The sequence below is a fragment of the Syngnathus typhle genome, linkage group LG3 (assembly GCF_033458585.1).
Source record: "Syngnathus typhle isolate RoL2023-S1 ecotype Sweden linkage group LG3, RoL_Styp_1.0, whole genome shotgun sequence".
Lineage (NCBI taxonomy): Eukaryota > Metazoa > Chordata > Actinopteri > Syngnathiformes > Syngnathidae > Syngnathus > Syngnathus typhle.
Genome location: NC_083740.1, coordinates 6,136,864 through 6,161,011, shown reverse-complemented (window position 1 = coordinate 6,161,011; position 24,148 = coordinate 6,136,864). Strand labels below are relative to the sequence as shown.

The 24,148-nt window shown below is 43.1% G+C and overlaps 1 protein-coding gene across 3 annotated transcripts in view; it reads right to left on the bottom strand.

Moving 5' to 3' along the window:
* The window catches only part of pcdh7a (protocadherin 7a), a 39,678-nt gene extending 16,901 nt beyond the window's left edge, over positions 1–22,777 (bottom strand). For 2 of the 3 annotated variants that reach the window (XM_061274639.1, XM_061274641.1), the window contains exons 1-4: positions 22,429–22,776; positions 20,420–22,126; positions 18,433–19,609; positions 11,994–12,770 (exon numbers count right to left, since the gene is read on the bottom strand). In XM_061274639.1, coding sequence (XP_061130623.1) covers positions 11,994–12,770; positions 18,433–19,609; positions 20,420–21,843 — 3,378 coding nt within the window. In that variant the 5' untranslated portion in view covers positions 21,844–22,126; positions 22,429–22,776. Of the gene's footprint in view, positions 1–11,993; positions 12,771–18,432; positions 19,610–20,419; positions 22,127–22,428 lie in introns of all 3 variants that reach the window. The other variant, XM_061274640.1, reaches the window with a different exon arrangement.
* Between the last annotated feature and the right edge of the window lie 1,371 nt (positions 22,778–24,148).

Sequence of the window (24,148 nt, the reverse complement as noted above, 5' to 3'; positions counted from 1 at the left end):
CATTCTGTTCCTGCTTGTTGACAGGAAATGACTGAAATGGATCAGTGATTGTTTCATTCTTAACCCTACAAGAGCATTAAAATATTTTACTTGAATTAAAATGGCAAAGTTCGAGTGCAGCACTTTGGCAAATTTGACCATTTTGTGCATCGTTTCAGTAAGATGAATAAAAACAAATAAAATACTGATATCAGAATGTTATGGGGGCCAAAATGTTATATGTTCTTCCTTGACATATTCCTCAACCTTACTAAAGGTTTTAAGAAAATCAATCTTAAGGTTTTAGGATAATTATGCTCATAAACACAAAATTAAAGGAAAGAGCAAAGACCTGGACCAAGACCTAATTTGGATCAGCACCAAATTGGACACTTTTACACATATTCACATCCATTCACATTAAAAATGTGTCAGTTTTACTTTTCATCCGAACGGTCTCATTAATGTTTCTAATCGGTTTAAGTGTTCGGCAAGGATTCGATAAGTAGCATGACTTTGTTAAGGTATGATTGCCGATGGCGATTCTTGAGCTATGCACACATTCTGCCTCCTCCGTTGTCTCCAGTTGTTTGCTCTCCATTCTGCATTATCAGATAATTCTGGGGAATCTTTTTATACACCGTCCAAAGCAGATATGGATGTCATGTCAAATGGAAGATAGTTTTAGAACTGCCTGGGGAAAGGTAGCTTCTGTTTACGCTACAAAGTTTATTTGAACGTACTAACCTTGCTGCTTATAATGCGGCTACTGCAGAACTGAGAAAACAGTCTGATGCAGCAACTGCAGGCAACAATATATCAGATTATTTACTGGTTATTTGTAATTTATACAGTGTCTGGCACAGCACCGAGTTGGTTGCCTGCTGCGTCTGCCTCGCTAACACAGTATGACACCCACAACAGCAGGAGTTTATTGTGTAACAAATACCGCTAATCAAAAATATGGACCATAATGATGACCCGAGTTTAACAAATATTGCTACCAGCTGGAAACAAATATATTTGGGTTAATGCATTTGTTAGAATGTAACACCAAGGCATTGATTTTGGTTAGGTGAGATGTGATCCCATCGGTCTGGCAAAAAAATAATCCTTCAGTACGACAAGACAGATGAAAAATGGAGAAAGCCTTCATTGTTTACTTTTATTAGTCCTCCCAATCATCCGTTGTGAGCCTTTGGTGCTGCATCCTATTCATAATCTCACTTGAGGACCTTTCAAAATGTGGAAGTGACTCACGCCGGGATATTGGAAATTGATTTTCTGCGCAAAATGTGAGCCTGTGAAAGAAAATCACCAGCCGGCTGAATGTTGGCTGCATTTAGAGCAACAATTTAATTGGAAGCGTATCCCTACCTCCGATCAGTCACAGCTTACTGTTGCCACTGGAGACTTTTCATTTCAGATATCCATTTTACATTCATAAGTATTATTAAGCTCTTAAAACCGCTGGGTTAAAAATTGGACCGACTCAGAAAGTTGGGTCAGTTTGAGCCAACTTTGGGTTGTTTTGCAAAAAACAATTCAATTTGTTTTCTACTAAAAAAATGCTGACAGGAAGTTTGACCCAAAATTGTTTAAATCATACTTTCACATACGTATTGCTAAACTATCTCAAAAAACTTTCGCCATAGGCTAGTGCAGGTTCCTCCAAGCAAGATTCACACTTGCCTGAGGGCCTCACACATGGCTCATATAAAGCAAATAAGCTGTAGTCTTCCCAGAGTGAACTGTCCAAACAAAACACTGCACTGCATTTGTATTCAAGCTGTCTAAAATAATTGTGTGAGCAGTCATTATGTTGGCGGGTACAAAACACAAAGTGCTATTGAGTGCAGAGGAGTGATTGCAGAAAGGCCCAAGGCTGCTCATATAGCAGCCAACATGTCATTGTTTCTGGAATGAAGTGAAATGTTTCTCCCTGGATGATGTCAATTCTGAAGCATCCAAGATACTAAGAAAATACATAGGTCCCTATTTCGTGTGCTCAGCGTAACAACTTAATTTTCCTGCCAGGGCAAGTCTAGTTTACCATTTGGGGGAATTTGCCAGATGCCGCCAGACAGAGGGCATTGTCTATTATAAGTCCCCGTTGCGTAAAAGAAATACGGTAATTTCCGAACTATAAACCGCTACTTTTCGCACAAGCTTTGTACTTATACATACTTATACTTATAGTCCAGTGTGGTTTATCTATGGATTTTTCATGATTTTTATGATATTGTAAAAATGATTTTTTTTTGGTAATACGGGTAATAGAAACCAGGCCGTTTCATTTTCCACAAATTTTAGCTGGTGCGGTTTACAGTCCGGAAATTATGGTACTTCTTTCCGACTCGAATTTTGGGAGCAAAATATTCGGATGCAGTTACAAGTTACAAACGTGGTCTTGGAATTAAAATCAAAGTGCTACTTTCATTTAGTTTTCTATCTATTGACAATGTTTCATTTCCATTCATTCCCCAGTGATGGCGTAAAAATGACATTGCTTCATAAAGCTCACAGTGAGTATGAAGGTGAACATGGAAATAACAGAAACTCCTTTTGATATTCAATTAGCAAGTGCGTCATCTATTATTTCAAATAAGACGTTTGATCACTCTTGAAAGTGATGCCGCTCTGTGCTTTAAATTCCCTGAAAGTCCGACCGTATTTGGTACAAGATTCAAGGGGAAAAGAAAAAATGCAGAGGTGAAATATTTGATTCAACATTTTTTGACAGAAGGCAACCTTGCAACGGCTTTGCTGGATTTAAAAGCGTCGTCGTCAGCAGCGGCCACAGCATTACCAACGCTCACACAAATCACATTCTAATCAAAGCCGGCTCTTTTAACAGCCATGAAAGCTTTCATGTTAACACAGCATCACAGCCGCTTCTTTATTCAGGCTTTAAAAAAACACGACTGTCCGGTGAGAGAGTGCGTGTGCGTGGGTGAGCGAGGCAATATCGGTGTCAACACACTTTATCCTTGCTTCTAATCTTACAGTGTGTGATATTGTGTGTCACATGTGTTTGTGTCCATACATCCAGGTATAGCATTTCAGTTTGTCAAGCATTCTTTTATCGGCACGATTAAAGGTTGCTGTTTCATCCACATAGAAAGCTCTCAAGAGCCCTAATTTGGCTGGTACATTTGCATGACTTTGATTAAAACGTGTTTGTGTTATAATTTCACATCTGATATTCAATAAGAGTGCTGTGTTTTTTTGTTTGGGTTGTTTTCATTTGCCTCCTTTTTTACCTTAAGGGCTGTGAGTGGCTATCTACATAATCGCTGTGTGTATTTGCAAAACAAGAGAACAGAGACTTTTAAATAATGCACAAGTGATTTGCGCCGGTGCGGCGTTGACCCTTTAAGTGCCGACTTTGCTGTAATGTTTTGAAATCGGTCTGCTGAACTGGGGCCAAGCTGTTGTTATAATTCTCAAAGATCACTGGGTTTAGGCAAGAGACGAACGTGTTGACGGTAAGTAAATTGGTATGCAATGTGTAGAATTTTAATTAATTTAGCTAACAAATTGACAATCGTACAAACAGAAAAATCATTATATATTGTTTGACAGTTCACTCTGACGATTTTTACTTTTTATATTAACATTAGTTAACTTAATTTTACAGTAGTCTGACAAGTAAGAATATTAAATGTTACCTAAAAATTCTACACTTTCAATAAAGAGTCAAGAGACAATGGACTTTTCCATAATTTGGAAACAAAAAGCACTTCAAAATCAAAATGGTTCAACTGTTATATAGTCATAGAATTGCTCAAACAATAAACCTTAAAGTGTCCACTGTGTGTGTAACTATAGTTTTCAGCAAATTGTGCTATATGTGTATCAAATAGGTCAGACTATCTTAATGTGTTTTGAGCTTTGCCTCCAATGGCTTGACTGGACCTATTTCTCGCAGTTCAGCTCTTAAGCATTTTTTCTTACTGTTTTCACCGATAGCTTTCCTGTCTGATCTACTCCTACACTGAATAGCAAAGTGGGGTTGAGCAGAACGAGGAAAAAGCATTGCCGCTTGCACTCATAAATACCTGCTTGCGTAGATTAAGGAAGACACGGGTCAATAACACTATCTGGAACATCGCTGCAGGCCGAGGCCTGCCCACTCACATTTATGTAACCTCCACACCGCAGGTAGAAAGCTTTTCATTCTCTCTTCATTGAGCGTGGCCTGACTTAAGCCACCTCCACCCCCCTTCCTCAATAGAACCTTAGACCCACTTACCGCTATCTTTTTCTTTCCATCACGGGATAGTTCTGCGGCTTCTCGCTCTTACTGCCCCAACCACACATTGCATCGAAGCATCATGTTTTATCCGAATCATCTTATTTCATCTCCCTAGCATCACTCTTGTCTCTCAGTCAGAGCCACCGACCCACAATCCCGTGAGTCCTTCCCACTTATTTTCTGTCTGCTCCACACACCCGCACCGCATTTCTTTCTCCATTTTGATCTTGCGATTTATCTAGCTTCCACTAACAAGTCTAAAACAGATGGCTACATTTAGCCCGGGGCTATAACATTGACTTTGGACTGGAGCTCTACCATAGGCAGTCTTTCACGCTCACACGAGATCTAATAAACCGATACCCGATGAGAAATGTGCTCTGATTTGCCGGTAGCAAGAATTAATAGAAAGATACAGCATCTTACTCATCTTCCCACTTAAGGCCTGTTCTTTTGTTCCCTAATCTAATCAGAGAAATGACAGCAGTGTGGCCGATTTAAACAACAGCCTAAAAACAGAAGGAGGGCGTGGGTGGATTGTTAGGAGCCATTTATTATATTTAAAGACACCGTTAAGCTGTATTAAAAAAAAGAAATCTTCAATGTCATTAAAAAGAACCCAGGTTTTTAAAAGATGGCTCCTGATATCCAGATGGAGAGCAATGAAAAGAAATGAACACACTCGGGGGGAACTAAGAGATCAATCAAAAGGAAGACAGACGGTGGATGGGGTGTGTATGTGTGTGTGTGTGTGTAGGGTGGTTGTGTGGGAGTGTGGGGGGTATTGGAAAGCGCCCCCTTTTACTGGCTGATTTACAGAGCACTTGGTTCAGAAGAAGAGAGTGCAGGTGTACAGTTTATGGAAGAGCCAGTCATTCATAATAGACGGCTTGAAAAATAGACTTGTTTTCTTCATCTTTTTCAAAAATAGTCTCTTTGTGTGCTGATGGTCCTGGAGTGCAAATGCACCGCACGATTCAACCCTCAAGCTATTTTCATGTCTTTGCATTACTACTAAAAAACCTTTTTGTATGTACTGTCCAACTGAGTGCACTCTTTTCCTTTCTTGTTCCTTAATGCAAGTTACAAATTACATATACGAACAGGACTAGAATTCTAATGGTCAATATTTGTTCTGAAGAAGATGGATCCTTTAAAATAGGATTTAAAAAAGGTAGCTAAGGTCCTGAACACTCAATTTGGTGATTGCCAAATCACTGGGCCGCTTGTACGCTTGTGATAAATCATCATGATAGGAAATCTGTCCTGTGACGTTTGTTATTTACTGCCAGTTCTTTTCCCAACTGTTTATTCCTTTGGGAAATGTGTGTTTTTCTTTAAACTCGCTGTCAGTAAATGAGCCTAAAGACGAGTGAGAAACAATCTCACGATTCGTTCCGGCCAAATAAAGTTGATAGTAGAAAAGGCAATAATGAAAATCGTCCCTTGACGGCTTTTAAACTCCCACTTGAAATCGGCGTTCCGGCAGGGTCGGCAAACGTACATAACCTCGTATGAGTCTCATTTACTTTAAGTTGACACCATCTGACACCACGCTATTTAGCTGGCTTCCAACTGTTTCAGATCAATTCAAAATCTATTTCTTTCAGCTGAATTCAAAGCGACACTTAACGCACTAAAGAGTCATTTGCGTAGGAGGAGAATGCCAGTCCCGAGCCAGCTAAACTATTTCGATTCCCGGTCGACTATGAGGAAGGTTGTCTTTTGTTTAGCGATATTGGGCAATGTTGTTCAACCCCCAGACAGCCATTAATTTAATGCTGTAAGGCACACACAAGCTGAATGCAGACCTACACACTAAAGCAGAGAGCCTTGTAGACAACAAATAAAAGGCAGCATCTAAGTGTGGGGCTTGCTATGTAGATCTTTTTGTGTACGCTGTGTGTGTGTGTGGCTCCATCCAAAGGGAATGGAAGGAGAAACTGATGTAAGAGCAGGAAAACTTTTTATCCTGACTTAAGTGTCATCATCACATTCTTATCAGAGCTTTGTGGTGAATGGGGAGTATGTGCACAAGAAATGGATGTGTGTAATTATGCATCATTATGTACTCATAAGAGCGTGTTTTACTGCGCTGGTCTGTGTGTGCGTGTGTTGCAATCACACATCTGACGGAGTCTGCGGTGCGTATCCCATGCCTCAACTTGTCTGAGTGAGAATGACATTCCTGCATTCTTGCCATTTTCTCAGAGAACTTGAAACAAAGGCCAAGGAGAGGAGTTGCTACCACTGTGACATTATCAGCATGTGTGTTTTATCTGCTGAGCTCAACAGACTAGACAGACATGCAACTTGCAATCACATTCCAGACCAGGGTGACCTTGATCCACAAGTGGGTGGGGTGGGGGTGAGGGACTCCTGCAAGCTTTCCAATTCCCTTTCTTATTTTGTTTTTTTAAGAGGGTTGTCTTGCAGAAACGACTCCCCTGTGGTGACCGAATGTCATTTAGAGTGAGGACTTACCACTGACTTTCATTCTGTGAAGCCTACAAAGTAGCCTTAACCCTTACCTAAATACCTCAATAAAACCTTTTGAGGTCTAATCCTCATATCCCGTGGAGGACATGTGGATTTACATGATGATGATGTGTGTGAGAAGCAGCACAGCAGCAGCTCTTCATTCCTTTCTTAAGTGGAAGTGGAGAGCCGTGGCAACCAACTTCTGCTCTCATACAAGTACAAATTATAGTGGACGATGACGTATTAGGAAATAATTACTGAATTGGATGAAGAGAGGTCAAAACCAGCAAAGACCTCTTTCTACTTGGAGCATGCTAGTTGAACATTTACATTTTCCTGCTGGTTAATCTTAAAATGATTCACACCAGAGATTTGAAGATTTGTGTTTGAATCTCTGCTAAATAAAATAAAGTTGAGTTGGACGAAGAGAGGTCAAAACCAGCAAAGACCTCATTCTACTTGGAGCATGCTAGTTGAACATTTACATTTTCCTGCTGGTTAATCTTAAAATGATTCACACCAGAGATTTGAAGATTTGTGTTTGAATCTCTGCTAAAATAAAGTTGAGTTGGACAAAAACATTTAAATGTGGTTGTCACGAAGTGGGGAATGGACGAACCAAGTTCAGGGAAAGATGGATGTGGGGATGGGGCTCAATACAAAAAAACCCACACAATTTAAAGAACAAAATCAGGCAATGAAGATATCATGGGAAAACTAAAGAAACGAGATCAAAACGGCAGGCAACAAAGTATCAAAATAACTGGCAAAACAAATTCGGACATGACTTGGTGGGGAAGAAAAAGGACAGGAAAAGACACACAGCATAACTCATAGGACAGAGGAAAAAGGAAGACTGACCAGAAAGGGAGGAACTATATACAAACAAACTGACAAGACAACTTGGAACACCTGAACAAGAGACAAGTGGCTGAGGGAGCTCATTGGAAGACAAAAGGGGCGGTGCTAACAAGAACAGGTAGATTTCTTTTTCTCCAACTCTATTCCCCCATTCTTATTTTCTTGAGGTGTGATGACCGACTGTCCCAATACTTGTGTCCAAGTTGCGTGTCAACGACTCCATCTAACAAACTTTGTAAGCAACTATCAAAAAAGTAGGCACAAGTTTAAAAATGCAGAGAAGGATCAAGGCAGAGGCCACCACACCCCCGTCTAGTTCTTCCCATTATTAGTTTACTGCTGATTTTTTATTTTTAGAAGAATAAATCAAATTAGTCCATGCAATTTTTTTAACTGACCTCGCTAGTGAACGTGGGATGTAAAAGCGCTGGCGTAAATCTTTTGTTAGAACAACAGAGCTGCGGAGGCATCTTTCAACCCCAAATATTCCCTTGTGTTCTCATATGAGTCAAGTGTAAATCAATATTCACAAGGCACTGAACAAAAACAAGCATCTGGATCCATTTGAACCTTTCTTCAACCTTGTCTCCCAATCCTCTCCCACACTTGTGGCTCATGTTCCCACCCTGATGTCCGCTGACTGCACCAACCCCACAAGCACCCTCCCTGCCTCTCACCCTTTGTCTCCAGGTCACTAGATCCTTTTTTTTTGCTCTGGCTCATTGGGTGATCTCCGCTTTGCTTACCTTGTCCTACTTCACCTCTCGCTCACTCTCAACTCCCACTCAAGTGTACGGCCGAGTGCGTGCCCTGAACTCACCGTGACTTTAATGAATGTGTCGGTGTTTTGGTATCATGCTGACAGGGGGTTGCGGGTCGGTTAAGGCGGCTGTGTAACAGCCAGAAAGAAGAGAGCGACAGCAACGCCTTGTGCGCTTCCCGCTTACATGGCTGACAGCGCCTTCACCCCTTCGACCTTAATGCGGATGCGCTCAAGTGACGTGCCGGCCCCGGTGTCAGCCCGTGACAGACGCTCATCATATTTAGTCCTGAGGGGATTTCGCAGAAATGAAAAGCTGCTTTTCAATTTTATAATCCTAATCGCTTCACCCACATCCGTCCATACAGTCCAATTAGATGAACAAGACTGTCCGGATGATTCGTGACAGACTCATTTTGGTAGTTTGTCCTTGGCCCGTCTAATCAAAGAGGTTTCTGACGTGCTGAGACGCTAGCAATGACCTTCTCCTGTTTTGCCATCTGAGGAACTAAAAACTGCAATGTCAACCCACCTGAAGTCTTGGCCTTGTTAAGGCACCATTGATTACTCCTTAGATGTGTGTGTGTGTGTCCCTGGTTCGATACTGCTTTGTGGACCTCTCGCTCGGTGGACACACTTGGAGAAAAAAAAAAGCTCACTAAGGTAAAAGAAACAGTGAAAACGCTGAGTTCATCTATTAGAGGTCAGAGCAGGCCGAGGAACGGCACAAAGGTAGCCTGCCCACGCATATGGCGGACACAGCGGGGGAACAAAACAAGCGCCAAAGGTCAAAGTCGAACTCAGGTAAAAAAGGGAGGAAAAGTGCTGTGTTAGAAGGAAAAGCATTCCTCAAGGTGACATTACACCTTATATAAAGACGAATGACAAAAATGACGAGAACTGCGAATGAATAAATGGACACAGCAGAGAAATGATTGCGGACATTAGTCAGGAAGAATTGCTGGACCCTGTGTGTGTGTAGCTTTGTGTGTGTGTGGTGCCAGTGGTTTGAGGGCAAAACGAGGCCACTTTGCCCATATTGACTTCGGTGCCATGTGACCGCTGTGATCATTAATGTGTCCTGATGCCACCGGGTATCCTGATGACCCACATCTCAGCAGTCCACTCTCGCTCTTTGGCTGCCACCCAAACCCTCACCCCCTCCATCTCTCTCTCTTTCCCGCTCTCCATTTGCTCGGAAGCTATCGTGCAACCTTCTACTTTTAATGGATATTTTTGGGACTGACCGAAAAATGTTGGTACTAGCATGAAAAAATATCCACTGGAAGGACATTACCCCTTTTTTCATTTTTTTGTTGAGTGGCGTTGAATGATTTAAACCGTGTGACAGTATCGCGTGGCAACTTCTTGACAAAAAGTCCTTCTTGACAACTTGCTCACCTTCACAATGTAATTAGATCAACGCGTGGTAGGATAACAAATCTCAGTTTTGATTAATATTGTGTTTCATTTCATTTAAATATAACATTATAATCGTAATTGTAGTGATATGGAACAACAACGCAAACATTTGTCTTCATGACATTTTTTTTTATACAGCTCTAACATTTTGTGCTGTGAAACCTGCTCAGTGTGTATTTCCCTTTTCTTTATGTGCTAGCAATGAAAAAAAAAAACTGAACTAAAGCGTTAAGTTAAGCTTTAGTCATCATTTTATTCTGTTTGTCTATTAGCACAGGCATCTTGGAAGTACTGTACAAAAAAAAGAATGTCGGATCCCCGTGCCCTTGACCTTCATCCTCCAAATGCCATCAGTTCATCCTTAAATAGACGTCTGTGCCAGATGCAAGCAAGTTTGCTCCAGGTGTTGTTAAGCATGGCAGGGACAGATGGACAACACAAAAACACAGAGCCGTTGGACGCTGTGGTTTTGGATGTATTTAAAAACCGAAAGCCAGTGATTGAACAGATTTGCCATGCTGTTTTTTCCCGATGCAATCCAACCCGTCATCCGCAATGCCCAAATGTTTTGTCCAATCAGCCATTTTTACTCTTTATTTGGAGCTCCCTAGTGGCTCTGATTATGATTTTTCATTTTTCCTGCTTTTTCTGGCGTAGTAAAGTATCTCGGGAATTTAAACTTCATCCTCCCATCTCGTTACTTCATCTCCCTGCTTCGTATAATTCCCTTCCCCTCCCTCTGTACTGCTACTCCCAATTCTGTCAGCGGCCCAGCTTGCCACATTTAGCACATCCCCGCCACCTTTTAGTCCCCGAGTCTATCTCTCACTTGCATTCACATATAAAATACACTTGAATTAAGCCATCACCCGAGCACAAAGTCACACCCCAAACAACACAAACCTCGGTGTGGAAACGGTTTGTGTTAATAAATTCAGACACCTACAAGCAACCGCAGTCTTCACGACAAGGAACGACTGCGCGTGAAATGTTTTGGGATGGACTTGGGATAGCGGATGGTATACCCAAGGCTGCTGCGGAGGAGTTAATTACTCCGTACAATCAATAATTCATTACGCTGTCAGTTTGTGTGTCTGCTCTTCCTTCAATGTGTGCTGGCATGTTTTGAGTGCACGTAAGCATGAAGACCAAAACTCTCCCAGTAAGCATTTTCTTACCCTGGGAAAGGCAGATTAAGAGGATTGACTCCGTAATGGATTAACCTCATAAGTGTGTGTGTGCATTATTTTGCGTGCACTCCTTCACGTGCGTGTGTGTTTGTGTATTTGTGAATGTGTGTCTTCAGCAGGATCAGCGGGTCCTGTGTATGAATTGATTAGCCTAAGAAGCTCCTCTGGTTCTCTTTTAATGACCACATCAGCACTTTTTCACCACAGGGAGGATAAATCTCGAGCCGTCAGTCACACAAACAAGACGCTGGCCCTTTAAGAGGGTTGAGCTGTCACTCAAGCATCACTCAGAGTGGCACTCCCCTCGGACTTGCGAGACCATGCTGTGTCAGTGCATCTAAGATGATAGATGAGGTCGATGCGTGTGGGTAAAAGCCGAGGTGGACTGCAGTATTTATTTGTCAGCCGGACTTCCGTTTTTCATATCCTGGCATTGCTTTGGAAATGCATCGCTCAAGGGATACACATTTATTCTGAAGTCAAGAGAAAGAAGCGATTGACAAGACGGAATGAAATATAACATGAGTGATTAGCCTGTTGGATGCAGCTATCTGCCCACTCCCTCTGTGGCCACCTATCCTCTGAACACCTCAGGGTGTATACAAGAAAAAACATCCTTCCATATACTGCGGTTCAGTGGGGGTCCGACTTATTGTCCCTTTTGTTAGATCTTGCTAACATATGACGCTGAGCGCAAACTCATTTAAACAGCAGGGTACCAACACATGTCTCACAGGCGTTGGATGTTGATGTGTGCATGGCTGCGCACACACTGGCAGCTATTTTGCGGAGATAAAACGGTGTTTAGATGTGAGCTGCGGGATGTGCGGTAGAGTACGTCAGCTGATGTGTAAATAAGAAGACATGAAGGGAGGAGACGACGGCAATCCGCCGGTGTGACGCGGACAAAGAGCACGACAGCCAGACAGAACGAAGTGGCTTAGTGTCAATATTCAGCATGGTTTTGAATTTTAACACAAAAGGGGCAGCAGAGTCAAAGCAAATGAAATAGGACTCAGAGTAACTTCTCAAAGTGTTCTACCTGTTTGTTGTACTTGTTCCCAGTCTGGCACCCGTACTCCGAGCATTGGTCTGATCCCAGGGACATGGCGTCGCCATTCCCGCTGCCCCCGCTGCTGCTAGAGCCGGTGCTCCCCACGCAGCCCCCGCTGCCCACAAAGGTGTTGGAGGGCGGAAGCTCCTGGACTGCCTGATGCTTCTTCCCTTCAGCTGGAGGGGAGTGAGGTTGGAGATTGACCGCAGGAAGAGGCGAGCTGGACTTGTAGTGCCTGGCCAAATCCGGGCTTGACTGGTGCCGCCTGCCACCGCCCATTCTCGGACTGCCGGGGTCACCGTCCACGGCGCAGTAGCGTGCTGCCAGACGCTCACTCGCACTGCTAATATCCTCCTCCTCATCATCATTAGCGTGGCGGCGAAGCCCGTTTACGGTGACGATACCGCTGTAGAGTGACCTGTCTGACTTGCCAGCTCCGGCTGCGGTGCCACCACCGCTTCCATTGCGTTTGTCCCGTCGAGGTTTACGGCCTCGGTCGGATGCGCCGCCACGGCCGACTTGCGGTTGGGCCCCTGACGGAGTGAAGAAATCTTCTTCGGGCTCCTTCTTACCGGCTTCGTAGCCATTCTTGCCTTGAGCGCCACATTGCCTTGCCGTGACTACAAGGAGGATGACCAGGATGACAGCGGCGGCTCCCGCCAGGACACCGATGGCGACACTGAGCCGCTGTTTACCTAATGCACGCTCACTGTCTGGGTCTCCTGCAATGTCCAGTGACAGTGGAGCCTGCAAGCTTCGGCTTACCTGGAAAGAAAACAACAAGGGAGAGCCACAGAGTTATAACGGTTAAGAAGCAAATTTGGACTAAGCTAAGATTTTCAGCAAGCAAACAAACTCAAACCTGGGATAACACCCAACAATTACCAAAATGACTATTGTGCATTTCATTTGTAATACGGTGAAAGATCTGAAGTCAAATTAAGGTTTGAGCCAAAAGAAGATCCCGGACAAAACATTCTAGCGGCGAGCCACCGGTGATAACCACTGTGCTGCCAAGAGACAAATCACAGTCGGGTTTAAAAAATAAAAAAGCCTTAATCGACAATGACACAGTAGGTGTGAGACACAGAAAAACATCAAACAGCATCTTCATCTTAATTAAACCCATCACTGTGTTTTATGGTGATCCTCTCCGTTATTCCCAGACACGTGGAGTGTCACTAAATATATAATTTGTCTTGCGTCAAGGTTGTAGCATTTTAAATTACGTCCGTAATCCGATTGTATGCATCATCTAGGTCGAACGGGAAATAGCTCAGATTAAGTGGTTTAAAGCAGATGTTAAAAAATAAATGAAAGAATGTGCTGACTTCAAGGTCAAACAGTCAAAGAAGAAGCAGGAGTCAATACGTGTGCACAAAAAAGGACAAATACAAAAAAGTCAAAGGCAGAAAATGACTGTATCCCTATTACAAGCGTTGTCTCTTCAGCATACAAAGCTGGTATTGTGAAGGCAAGTGTGGGAGTGGATTTATGCAAGATTTGTTATCCTTTTTTTCCATGGAGATTTGGAAGGATAGTAATGCGTAAGCCTGCCATACATTTCTCCTGCTGACGTGAAGCTATTTGAATCAATATGCTTTACGCTTTAAACACGATTCCAAGACTCCAATCTTCCAGTTATGGCCAACACTGATATCAATGCATACATATACTCTAATCTCATAAGAAGAATTGTTTCAAGAAATAGATTTATTACTGCTTGGTTGGTGACACTGATCTTTGGCAGTTCTGCTTTTCTAATTTCTAATAACCTGATCAATAGCTTAAAAGCAATACTGAGAAAATCATTTTATATAGACAAGTGAGAAACGGAGACATATGCTGATATATATGTCCGCAGTTACATGACTCCACATGTAAGCTGTCTGTTCGTTAGACACCTCATTATGCAGCCCTGACATGTCGTCTCAAAGCTCATGTGACAATTTCTTCTCTCCTGTCAAGGCTGGAAATGATATCCTCAAGTAATCCCTGCAACATTCTGGCGGATTAATTCTAAGACTATTCGGGAATGAATTGCAAAAATAGCGAGGGTGAAGGTGACTACGTGGTCCGGGGTTTGCAATAACCGTGTAAAAGACTCTTCTCCAGCAATGCTTTGGTGAGTGCTACTTTGTGTAACTTGCTTGGTCAGAGCTGCCAACTGTTACGGATTGTCTGCATTTTGTCACAGAAATCACTCAACTCTGCCTTGTTACGTCTAGAACATTATTAGATTTAAAAAAAAGAAAAAGGATCACATTGCTCAGACAGGTTTAAAATGAGCAAAAATATCTGGTGGAAAATTGTGATTGATCGTGTTTGACAAGACGTCACAGACTGGCGTTCTTTTGCTGGTATGGTTCTGACGATATAATGGGCCATTGGAAGTGTGTTTATACTATGTACGTATATATATATATATATATTTTTTTTAAATGATAAATTAAATTGATATATATTTAAAAAACAATAAATATATATATATGTATATATATATATATATATATATATATATATATATATATATATATATATATATATATATATATATATATATATAGTGTATTTTAGAATCCCTGTCAAACTCCCAAAGGAATCTTCCATTCCACAACAAACTTTGTTCCAGCTGAGCTTGACACTTGCATTTCCATACTGTGCTCCCATGAGAATGATCTTATTCCCACTACAGAAGCAGATGCTGTGACCATAACATGTTCTCCTGTGACCATGCTATTGATTCCAAATCTAGATCTCAGTTGTAGCTGAACGTATTTGCAAGAGAGCTGCAGTTTGGAGGCGTCAGCTATTATAATTAATTCATCACTTAATTATCCAGGTGGGGAATGCGTAAAGTGTAAAACCTCAGCCAAGGGTAGTGTCAAGTACCACTTCTTTTAATGATGAAGGATAAAGAAGCCCTGCACCAAGGCAATCATGCAGATATGTTAGGATGCATTCACACGTAGAAACAAAAGTAATCATAGCCTTGAGATAAAAGAAAAAAAAAGAAGAAATATTTGGGAACTAAAGCTGTATTATTATGGGAAAAAAAATCAATAAGTAAATTTAATATTCATTGATTAAACTTAAATACACAAAGTACTTAACAACTATATTTCCATTGATGGGTTCAAGTGATCCATTATTTGAAGCAAACAATTAGCTCAGAATATTACGGCATGTCACTCGAGCTATTCTTGAACAGGCTCGCGTTTTACTCGTGGTTCTTTGGGTCTACTAGGTGCCCGCAGGCACCATTTTAGTGACCATTTATAGTTGTAGCATTCACCCAAGAAGTATTAGGCCCTTTCTTGGGTTTGCATGCCCAGCTAATCCAGTTTATTGCCACAATATACTGTCTCTGGTGAGTCCATACTGGATGAATCAAATTAAGCCTCTAAGTGATATCCTAGACTCTGCTTGGTATATTTCCCATCTGTAGAGCTAGTGCATAGTCTCATCTGCCAATCATTACAACCTGTATACAAGTTCAGTTAATGAAAGTTCATGAACTCCATATTTTGGGTGAACATAAACTGAACGTAGGCTAATGTGTTTTTGCTTCAGGAATGTTACTGAGCTCATTCTGGGCGGACTTTTAAATAGCAGTTCATTTCTTCCCTTGTTAGACTACAAGGAATGAGACCTGCTCTCAAGAGATGATTTTATAATTTACTACATGTACTACTATCGTAACGAATATTATTTTATGCAGTTGGGCAGCTCAGCGTTTTTCACATTGTAGTATTTAAGACCTCCTAAAATGTTGACACTGTTACTTTGAGGTCAACGAACATTGTTCAACACATTACATCACTGAAAAACCAAAGTGTTGAGTTTTGTTTTAAAGCCCTAATTAAGTGTTTGGCCACATGTAGTCCATGTCAGAGCAGTGAGCTTTTAAAGTTGAGCTTGTTTGAAGAATTTGTTTCAGCTCTCCCATAGGGTCACGTTCATTTTGTATGCAATAAAATATTCATATGAAATCAGCAAGCTAACCAATCTGGTGAAATGTGAACTGGGTCTTTTTCGTCATGCTCATGCTTTAACACAGAGTTACATGGAAATGTTCTTGCTTGTTTCTGCATTATCATGATCTCGGAATCTTCATTCAGATTTACGAAAGAGTGCAATCGTGATGTACGTATAAAAGCATGCTCAAGTTGAACTATGACAACAATGTCTAAAATAACTAGCTCAGACAGCATTGTTGTATTGTTGCTAATTAGCGAACACCAGCACTGATGGATAAAAAAAAAAAAGAGACCAATTTCCTGTCATGATGTTGTGGCACTAGCAGGCTTTTCCCCCCTGCCTAATTACATCTGGCATCTATCCACCACTCAGTTTGACTTCATTATTCGATGGAGGTATTGCCTCTTCACTGACTTCTACTCAATTTCTCCTTCTCTGCAATCAAATTAAACTATGAATATATTGTAATCAAATATGGACACATTATAGCCTATTGTTAGATTCAATGGCCCTGGTCACTTAGGCCGATGGTCTTTTATTTCTCCTGTCAGCACCATTGTTACAACACTTACCAAATGTTCAGCTGTAATAGCCCCCAAAGCTCTCTTGTTGTTCATTTTGCCCTTTGTCGTTCTACTCTCGAGTGAAACCTCGGTGATTCGAACGTGTATTGGCTTGTATCCAATTACTATGCCTTGATAGACGTTCACCAATGCCATTAAAATATCCTAAAACCCCAAATTGTGAATTTTCTATGGAGACAATGGAAGACATTAAGTCACAGGTGTCCAAGTCAAGGCCCGGGGGCCAGATACGGCCTGCCACATCATTTTATGTGGCCCGCAAAGACAAATTGTGCATCGCATTCATGTGTCATTACTAGAATTGCAAATTGTCTTCACTTTTAATAATATATATATCTATTTTTTAATATTTGACCAGTTTTTACTCGTCTGATTTGAAAACGAGTTGTCAGTTTGTTTTGTAGCTTCTACTGTATATAATATGAGGTGCTTATACAATTATTTAGGTTGACAGTCATAATGGCATACCGAAAGAAGCTATGACTACAATGCGGTCCACGAAAAAAATGATTTTGACACCCCTGCATTAAGTCAGAGCAAAATTTATCGGGGACTATCAGATGTGTCAGTTGGAGACCTTTGTAGAAAAACACTCCAAACTAGATCACCTTGTGGGAGAAAACAACACGCTTTTTGGAACATATGACGTTAGCACGTGGCCCCAGAGTCGATTTAATTACTAGTCAATTCAATTTGCTTGATGCACACCGGAGAGGGAAATTTTTGTGGTTATTACCTTTCAGCATTTGTAGATTAACTGAGCCGTTTTTTCAAGCATAATGGAATGGGGATTTTGTTAATTTAATGAGGACTAGGGAGAAACAGGGTTTGTGCCACCACGACACAATCGTAATTTGGACTGTTGTGGTTGTTTTCTGGTTGTAACAGTAATGCTGTTTTGTCAAGCCAATTTGCTCTACAAGCTACTTCTCCTTAGAGTAAACTTTTTAGTTCCACAAGACCACACTTATTGATGAGTGCAGATGTTTTATTTATTCATATTCTACTCCTTCCCCTTGGAAAATGAGTTGAACCGTGTTCTCAGGTACTTTGTTTTATGTCTGAATACTAATGCACAGCATGCGCAGCAACAGAAACGGCAAAACCTCATCAATATTCAGGCCTACCATAGCGAAGCGACCCGGCTTAAGTGCAGCTTCCATTCAAATGAACATACTTCAACAGACTTTGGGAGGCCAAAACTGGGCCAGTCAGTCCCTCTCTGTCTCCCTCCAACACAATATCACCGTTCATGCTTTTGCTCCGTTGTCCTCGCTATCCCTTTCTCACTCAAACAACACTCGCACACACCTATTCCCCTCGGCTCTGCGTTCAATGTACCGTAAAGGAAGAACCACTTTGGTAAAAACTGTTATTTTAACAACTCAGTCATTATTAGAAGTCACATTGAACAAAAAACAGACCCATGCAGGATTTGAACTAGAAAGAAATCAGCATTGTCAATAGTCCTCAAAAATAAACCTGATTCTTTATCTGGGACAAATATAGACGCAATTAAAGTCCTAAAAAATGGTCCGAAAATTCCAAACCTAGAGTGGAGAATCCATTTATTTAATCCTATCAAGAAAATAATCGCCTTAGCACTTTAGTTTAAACAGCCACAATCAGTTTTAATTAGTACCCTCCTCTTTTGTAATGCGATATCAGTGTTGCCATTATTGGAATGGATCAGAGAACAGAATCATGTCTGGCTATCATTACCATCTCGGTAGAACGATTTGCACGAACCAAAACAGGACAGCTCATTGCCTCTTCCAATTAAGATTCTTTTCATTGACGTTCTGCGTGCTTGAACAAGCTTTCTGTGGAGGTGTAGGAGCACTATTGCATGAAAATATTACCTGGGCGTCCACTAGAGAGGCGTTGACCAAGCTCTCGTTGATGAAGACGTGGACCAGGGCGGTGGCGCAGAGCGAGGGGGCTCCACTGTCGTTGACCCTGACCACCAGGCGATGCAGACCTTTGTGGCGCCGTTCCAGTGGCTCAGCCAGTGTGATCACACCATTGGAGTGACCGATCTCAAACAATCTGAAGGGATTCCCTCCAACTAATGCATAGTGAAGATCCGCATTTGGGCCAGTGTCTGAGTCTATGGCTGTCACAGTCCTGACGATTGTGCGGGCACTACTTGCAGGTGGCAGCAGCGTGTAGGAATCGTTGGCTGGAGATGTGATGGAGGGGGCGTTGTCGTTCTCATCGGTCACAAAGAGTGACACGGTGGCTGTGGCGGTTTTACGAGGCTCTCCTCCGTCAACGGCACGTACACGGAAGGTGTAGGTGGAAAGCTTTTCACGGTCAAATGACAACGTGGAGAAGATGGTGCCCGTGTTGTTCTCGATGGAGAACACCTCCCCTTGCTCCTTCTCTCCATCGTCTCCCATATTTTTCTCTCCATTCTTCTTCTCTTCCAGTCCATCCATTTCAACAAAAAGAGTGAGTTCGGCATTCTCACCTTCATCGGCATCTGTCACGGTGACCATGCCGACTGGACTGTTGGCAAGCAGGTTTTCTTTGACATAGAATGTAAAAACTTCCTGGACAAACTTTGGCGCATTGTCATTGCGGTCAGTCACCTGAATAACAACAGTGGCTGAACCTTGTAAAGGAGGGGTGCCCTTGTCCTTCGCAATAACTTTGAGTTCATACCTGTCGCGCTGCTCTCGGTCCAGCACGCCGGTAGCCCGAATATCTCCATTATCCGGATCTATATGAAACGGTCCGTTTGAAACGGGATCCAGTGAATACGCGATCTCTGCGTTCTTGCCACTGTCTGCATCTGCGGCCACCACAGTGACGACCCTCTCGTTGGGAGAGTTGTTTTCTGCAAAGTGGACTTCCACTACACTTTGGGCAAAAATTGGGGGATGGTCATTGTAATCAACAACTCGCACCATCAGGGAACTGTTGCTGGAAAGACTCGGGCTTCCGGAATCTACTGCCACAATAGTGACGCTGTACTCTTTGGTGACCTCGTAGTCCAGCAAGGCCGAAGTATGCAGGAAGAATTTTTTCTTGTTCCTGTGAACAAAACGTCAAATATACATTGATGTTGTATCCAGGTGCTTTTCAAGAATGCACATCGTTAAAATAATTCACATTCCATAACACTGTATGATGACTGTTTATATTCATTGTTCTGTGCCGTAATCAATAAGTCGGCCTCAAGTAACAATAATAAAAGAGGGGCATAAGTATTGAGCGTTTTCCTGACTCATTATCTCCTGAGTTCCTTGTGAAATACAATAATAACGCACAGTATAATAACTGTGACACTGTTAAGTATTGTGGTAGCTGTATTTTTCTTTGCTTACTCTGCTTAGTGTTTTTCTCGTTCTCCCGTCAATGTCTTCAGAAAAGAATTTTACGACTGACTTGAAAGCACTGACATTTGTAGTATGCCCTGTTGCAATAATACTACTAAATGAGTGAGGAAACCCTTGACTTTATTGAATAATTATGATGCAATAATGCAAATAGCGTGACGTTTTACTCACTCTGGTTTTAGGGAATGAGTGGCCTCTGAATTTAGTTGAAATGAAAAAAATATATAGAATGAAAACACACTTCGGGCACTCTTCTTTGGATTCTCTGTGAAATGTAGAATTTGCTCCGATACATTTTGGAGCAATATTGAGGAAATTATCACTTGCACTAGATTTTGTTCTTTCTCAGAGAACGTGGTGTATCATTTTTCACCCCATTCCTCAGAATGCTTAATTACTCCTTCCATAACTGAGTATTCACATCGTCCTATAAGAAGAATTTTGTTTAATCATCAGGAACGAATTCAACTTCTTGTTCATGAACATTTCATATTTTCAGACTCACCTGTCAAAGGCTTCATCTGCAGGTAAGGGTGGGAGAGCTGTTTCACCTGCTGGCTTCAAAGTGAATGGCACATCTCCGACAACGGTACAGGTCACGGCTCCATTTTCTCCTTGGTCTCTGTCCGAAACTTGAACCAGAGCGACTGGAGTGTCTACCAGAACGTTCTCGGGTACCAATGCTGCTCCGTCTCGTACTGGGATTCGTCCGATTTTTCGAATCTCGACAACCGGGACGTTGTCGTTTTCATCACGGACTGCCAAAATGACCGTGGTTCGATCGGAGCGTGGCGGCTGACCCCTGTCCCGTGCCGTGACCGTGAACCTTAGCTGGGCCACCTCTTCTCTGTCGATCCTGTGAAGAACACTCAGCCATCCAGTTGCCTCGTCCAGTCGCAGCAGCCGCCTGACCGATTCTGTGGCCGCTCCAAAGACGTACTCCACCTGTCCGTTCACACCAATGTCACGGTCTGAAGCCCTCACCTGGAGTACTGGGGTTCCCGGAGGTGCATTTTCTGCCATTTCCGCCTCATATGTGGGCCTTTCAAACACTGGGCTGTTGTCGTTTACATCTGTGATGGAAACCCGCAGCAGAGCTTGAGATGATCGTGGAGGGTTCCCTCCATCTCGAACCCGTAGGATCAGTTCATAGGAGTCCTTCAGCTCGCGGTCCAACGTGCCTTTGACAATGAGTTGAGGTTGTTTTTCACCATCTGGTATATCTGCCACTTGGAGTTCAAACACAGTGCTCCTGGCTCCTCCCACGTTATCTCCACTCCTACCCCTCCTATCCCCAAGTCCATCTACTCTACCAATGGGATTTCCACCCGTCGCCCGTCTTGCCGAACTTGACCCAGTTGCACCTTCTTGGATCAGCTCGTAGCGGTCGATACCGTTTCGCCCAAAATCCCTATCTGTAGCAGTGGGTAGCAAGTAAAGCGTGCCGATTGGGCGATTTTCCTCCACTGAGAGCTGGAGCACCGGTGACGGGAAGGAAGGAGTGTTGTCATTGATGTCTGTTATGACGACACGGCCTTCAAACAAGTCCACCCAGCTTTGTAGGGGGCCAATCACAGACACCTCAAAGTCCAAGAAGCACTCATTCTCGTCAAAAATCATCTGGCATTGGGGCATCTTCTCCCTGTCGATACGTCTCGGCCCTGTAGTCAGCTCACCGGTCACGTTGTCGATCTTGAAGAACTCGGAGCCACTTTCCAAGGCAAACGTGACGTCGCCGCTGCCCGTACCCGCTGTGAGGCCCAGGTCTGCGGCCACGTTGCCTATCTTAACATCAGGGGGGCCCTCCTCCGCTACCCGGTATCGGAGGGCTGAGCGTGCACCTGGCAGCTGAGTCAGCAGCTGCAGCAGCAGTAAGACCACGAGGCTGAAAGCCTGCACCGAGGAGTGCACTGCACCAAGTCGATGCATGGCTCCGTCCTGCTCTGCTTGCCTCTCTCCTCAGTGTTTTCTCTCTTGAATCACCACCTGGCCTGCCTCTTCTTTCTTTATCTGTCTTTCGTGAAGTGTTGTAGCCCACAGCGTGGGTGTTTGATTTATTCTTTCTCCCTTCTGACCGACACTCTTTGCAACTGATGGCCGATGTCTTATTACTTCCTTTATTCTCCTGTCTGTTCAACTCCTATTGCAACTCAGTCCTGTTCTGGCTGGGCTCTTCAACCAGCGTGATATATTTATATATAAATCCAACGTGCTGCAGAAATAAGAAGAAAAAAAAAGAAACATTTGATTAAGTGACGCATCACTCAAACGTTCCAGCTGTGTTATAGTCGTCACTTTTCATTATTCCAGTCACATATGGGACAGCATCTTTTTCTCGCGTGTCTCACTTTACCGAAACTGCAATGCAGCACCTTCAGTCTACACAAAAGAGGAGGCGAGCTGCGCTTCATACCCACAGACAGTACAAGAGAAAGCCCAGTAACAACTCAGATCTAACATTACTCAAGGGGACAAAAAGTATAAATTTATTTGTAGATGCATTTATAGTCTTACCTCAAGAGCCGGCGGGTGCTTCTGTTTTCTTTCCCCGCAGTGGCGGAGCAACGTGCCAAGCCATCGGAATCCGACGCGCAACTTGGAAGGGGACACCGGTGCTTCCCGCAGCCACTTTATTAAATGCTCACGGTTAAAAAGTAACCAAGCGAGGCAGTTAGTCTAGCGCCTTTTCTTGACGAGCAGAAGCGAGAGATCCCGGCACGGGCATCAATTACGCGTTAATCCTCGCCAGCACCCTGCTCGGGATGTCGGTAATGGACCGAGTGAAGATGCGTCTTTTTCCAAGAGTCCCGCATTCTCTCTCTCTCTCTCTCTCTCTCTCTCTCTCTCTCTCTCTCTCTCTCTCTCTCTCTCTCTCTCTCTCTCTCTCTCTCTCTCTCTCTCTCTCTCTCTCTCTCTCCTCTCTCTCTCTCTCTCTCTCCCTCTCTCTCTCCCTCTCTCTCTCTCACTCTCTCAACTTGCACCTCCTATGCCTCCTCCTCCTCCTCGTTTGGCTCCCCCCCTCTCACCTGCACTGCTCAGGACTGCTGCTGTGGAGATGCTGCAGTCTCTCTCTCTCTCTCTCTCTCTCTCTCTCTCTCTCTCTCTCTCTCTCTCTCTCTCTCTCTCTCTCTCTCTCTCTCTCTCTCTCTCTCTCTCTCTCTCTCTCTCTCTCTCTCTCTCTCTCTCTCTCTCTCTCTCTCTCTCTCTCTCTCTCTCTCTCTCTCTCTCTCTCTCTCTCTCTCCCCTCTCTCTCTCTCTCTCCCCCCCCCCCCCAACATTCTCTGCTCTAACTCAACCACTGGGCTGGAACAGGCATCAGAGGCGGTGTTTGTTGGGTCTTTGTGTGTGTTTGTGGGGTGCAGAGGAAAGACCTTCAACCCCCGCTACCATTCATCCATCTCCATCCCTCTATCCCTGCACCACATGCTGTCATACAGTGAGATTAAATGGCCTGCTGTCCCGACTGCTGACATCCCACTCGCCCCGTCCATGCATGCTGGCTTCACATCTTTATTCTCATATACATGAAATAAAAGAAGAGTGATGCAGCTTTGTCAGCCTATTGCAGACCCGTGTCACATTTGTGCTGGTGCAGCTATTTTGGTGGTCGGTGTGCAAGGGGGGGGGGGGGGGGGGCACACAACAGTGGGGAAAGGCTTCATTCATTCTTTGTGTCAAAGAGGCGTACGTTGGCACACATCCTAGTGGGAAATCATAACTGTGGCATGCTGCAGTAATTTATACTGGGCTTAAGCCTGCAGTGGCAAATGGTAGCCAGCCTAGACAATGCATCGCAACACAATGCTGCCGTAAGTCATACAGTGGAACACACCAGGTTTTTATCGAGAGAGAGAGATCGACTATAAAATCTTAAAAAGTAACCTACAACCTGAGTAGGTCAAATCAAAATTTTAAAAATGTGTAATGGGGAAATACTTGGAGCCTTACCTAACTCTACAAGTATTTTTTTTAAGAAACATTTTAACATTCTTAACGACCATCTTAAAAAACGGCTTATTTTTTCGACTGTATTCACGGGCATTGCGTACACAGAAAAACGAAAAGACTATTTTCTAAACAAGCGACGTGTACAGAAACAGCCAATTAAGTTGTGACTACCGTGCAGTCACCCTCATCGGCTAAATTGAGTTTCTCTTCATGCAGCCTCACTCAGAGTCTGGTCACAACACCAAACTTCCCGCATTCCCTTCATTCATGGAGATATTTAAATTCG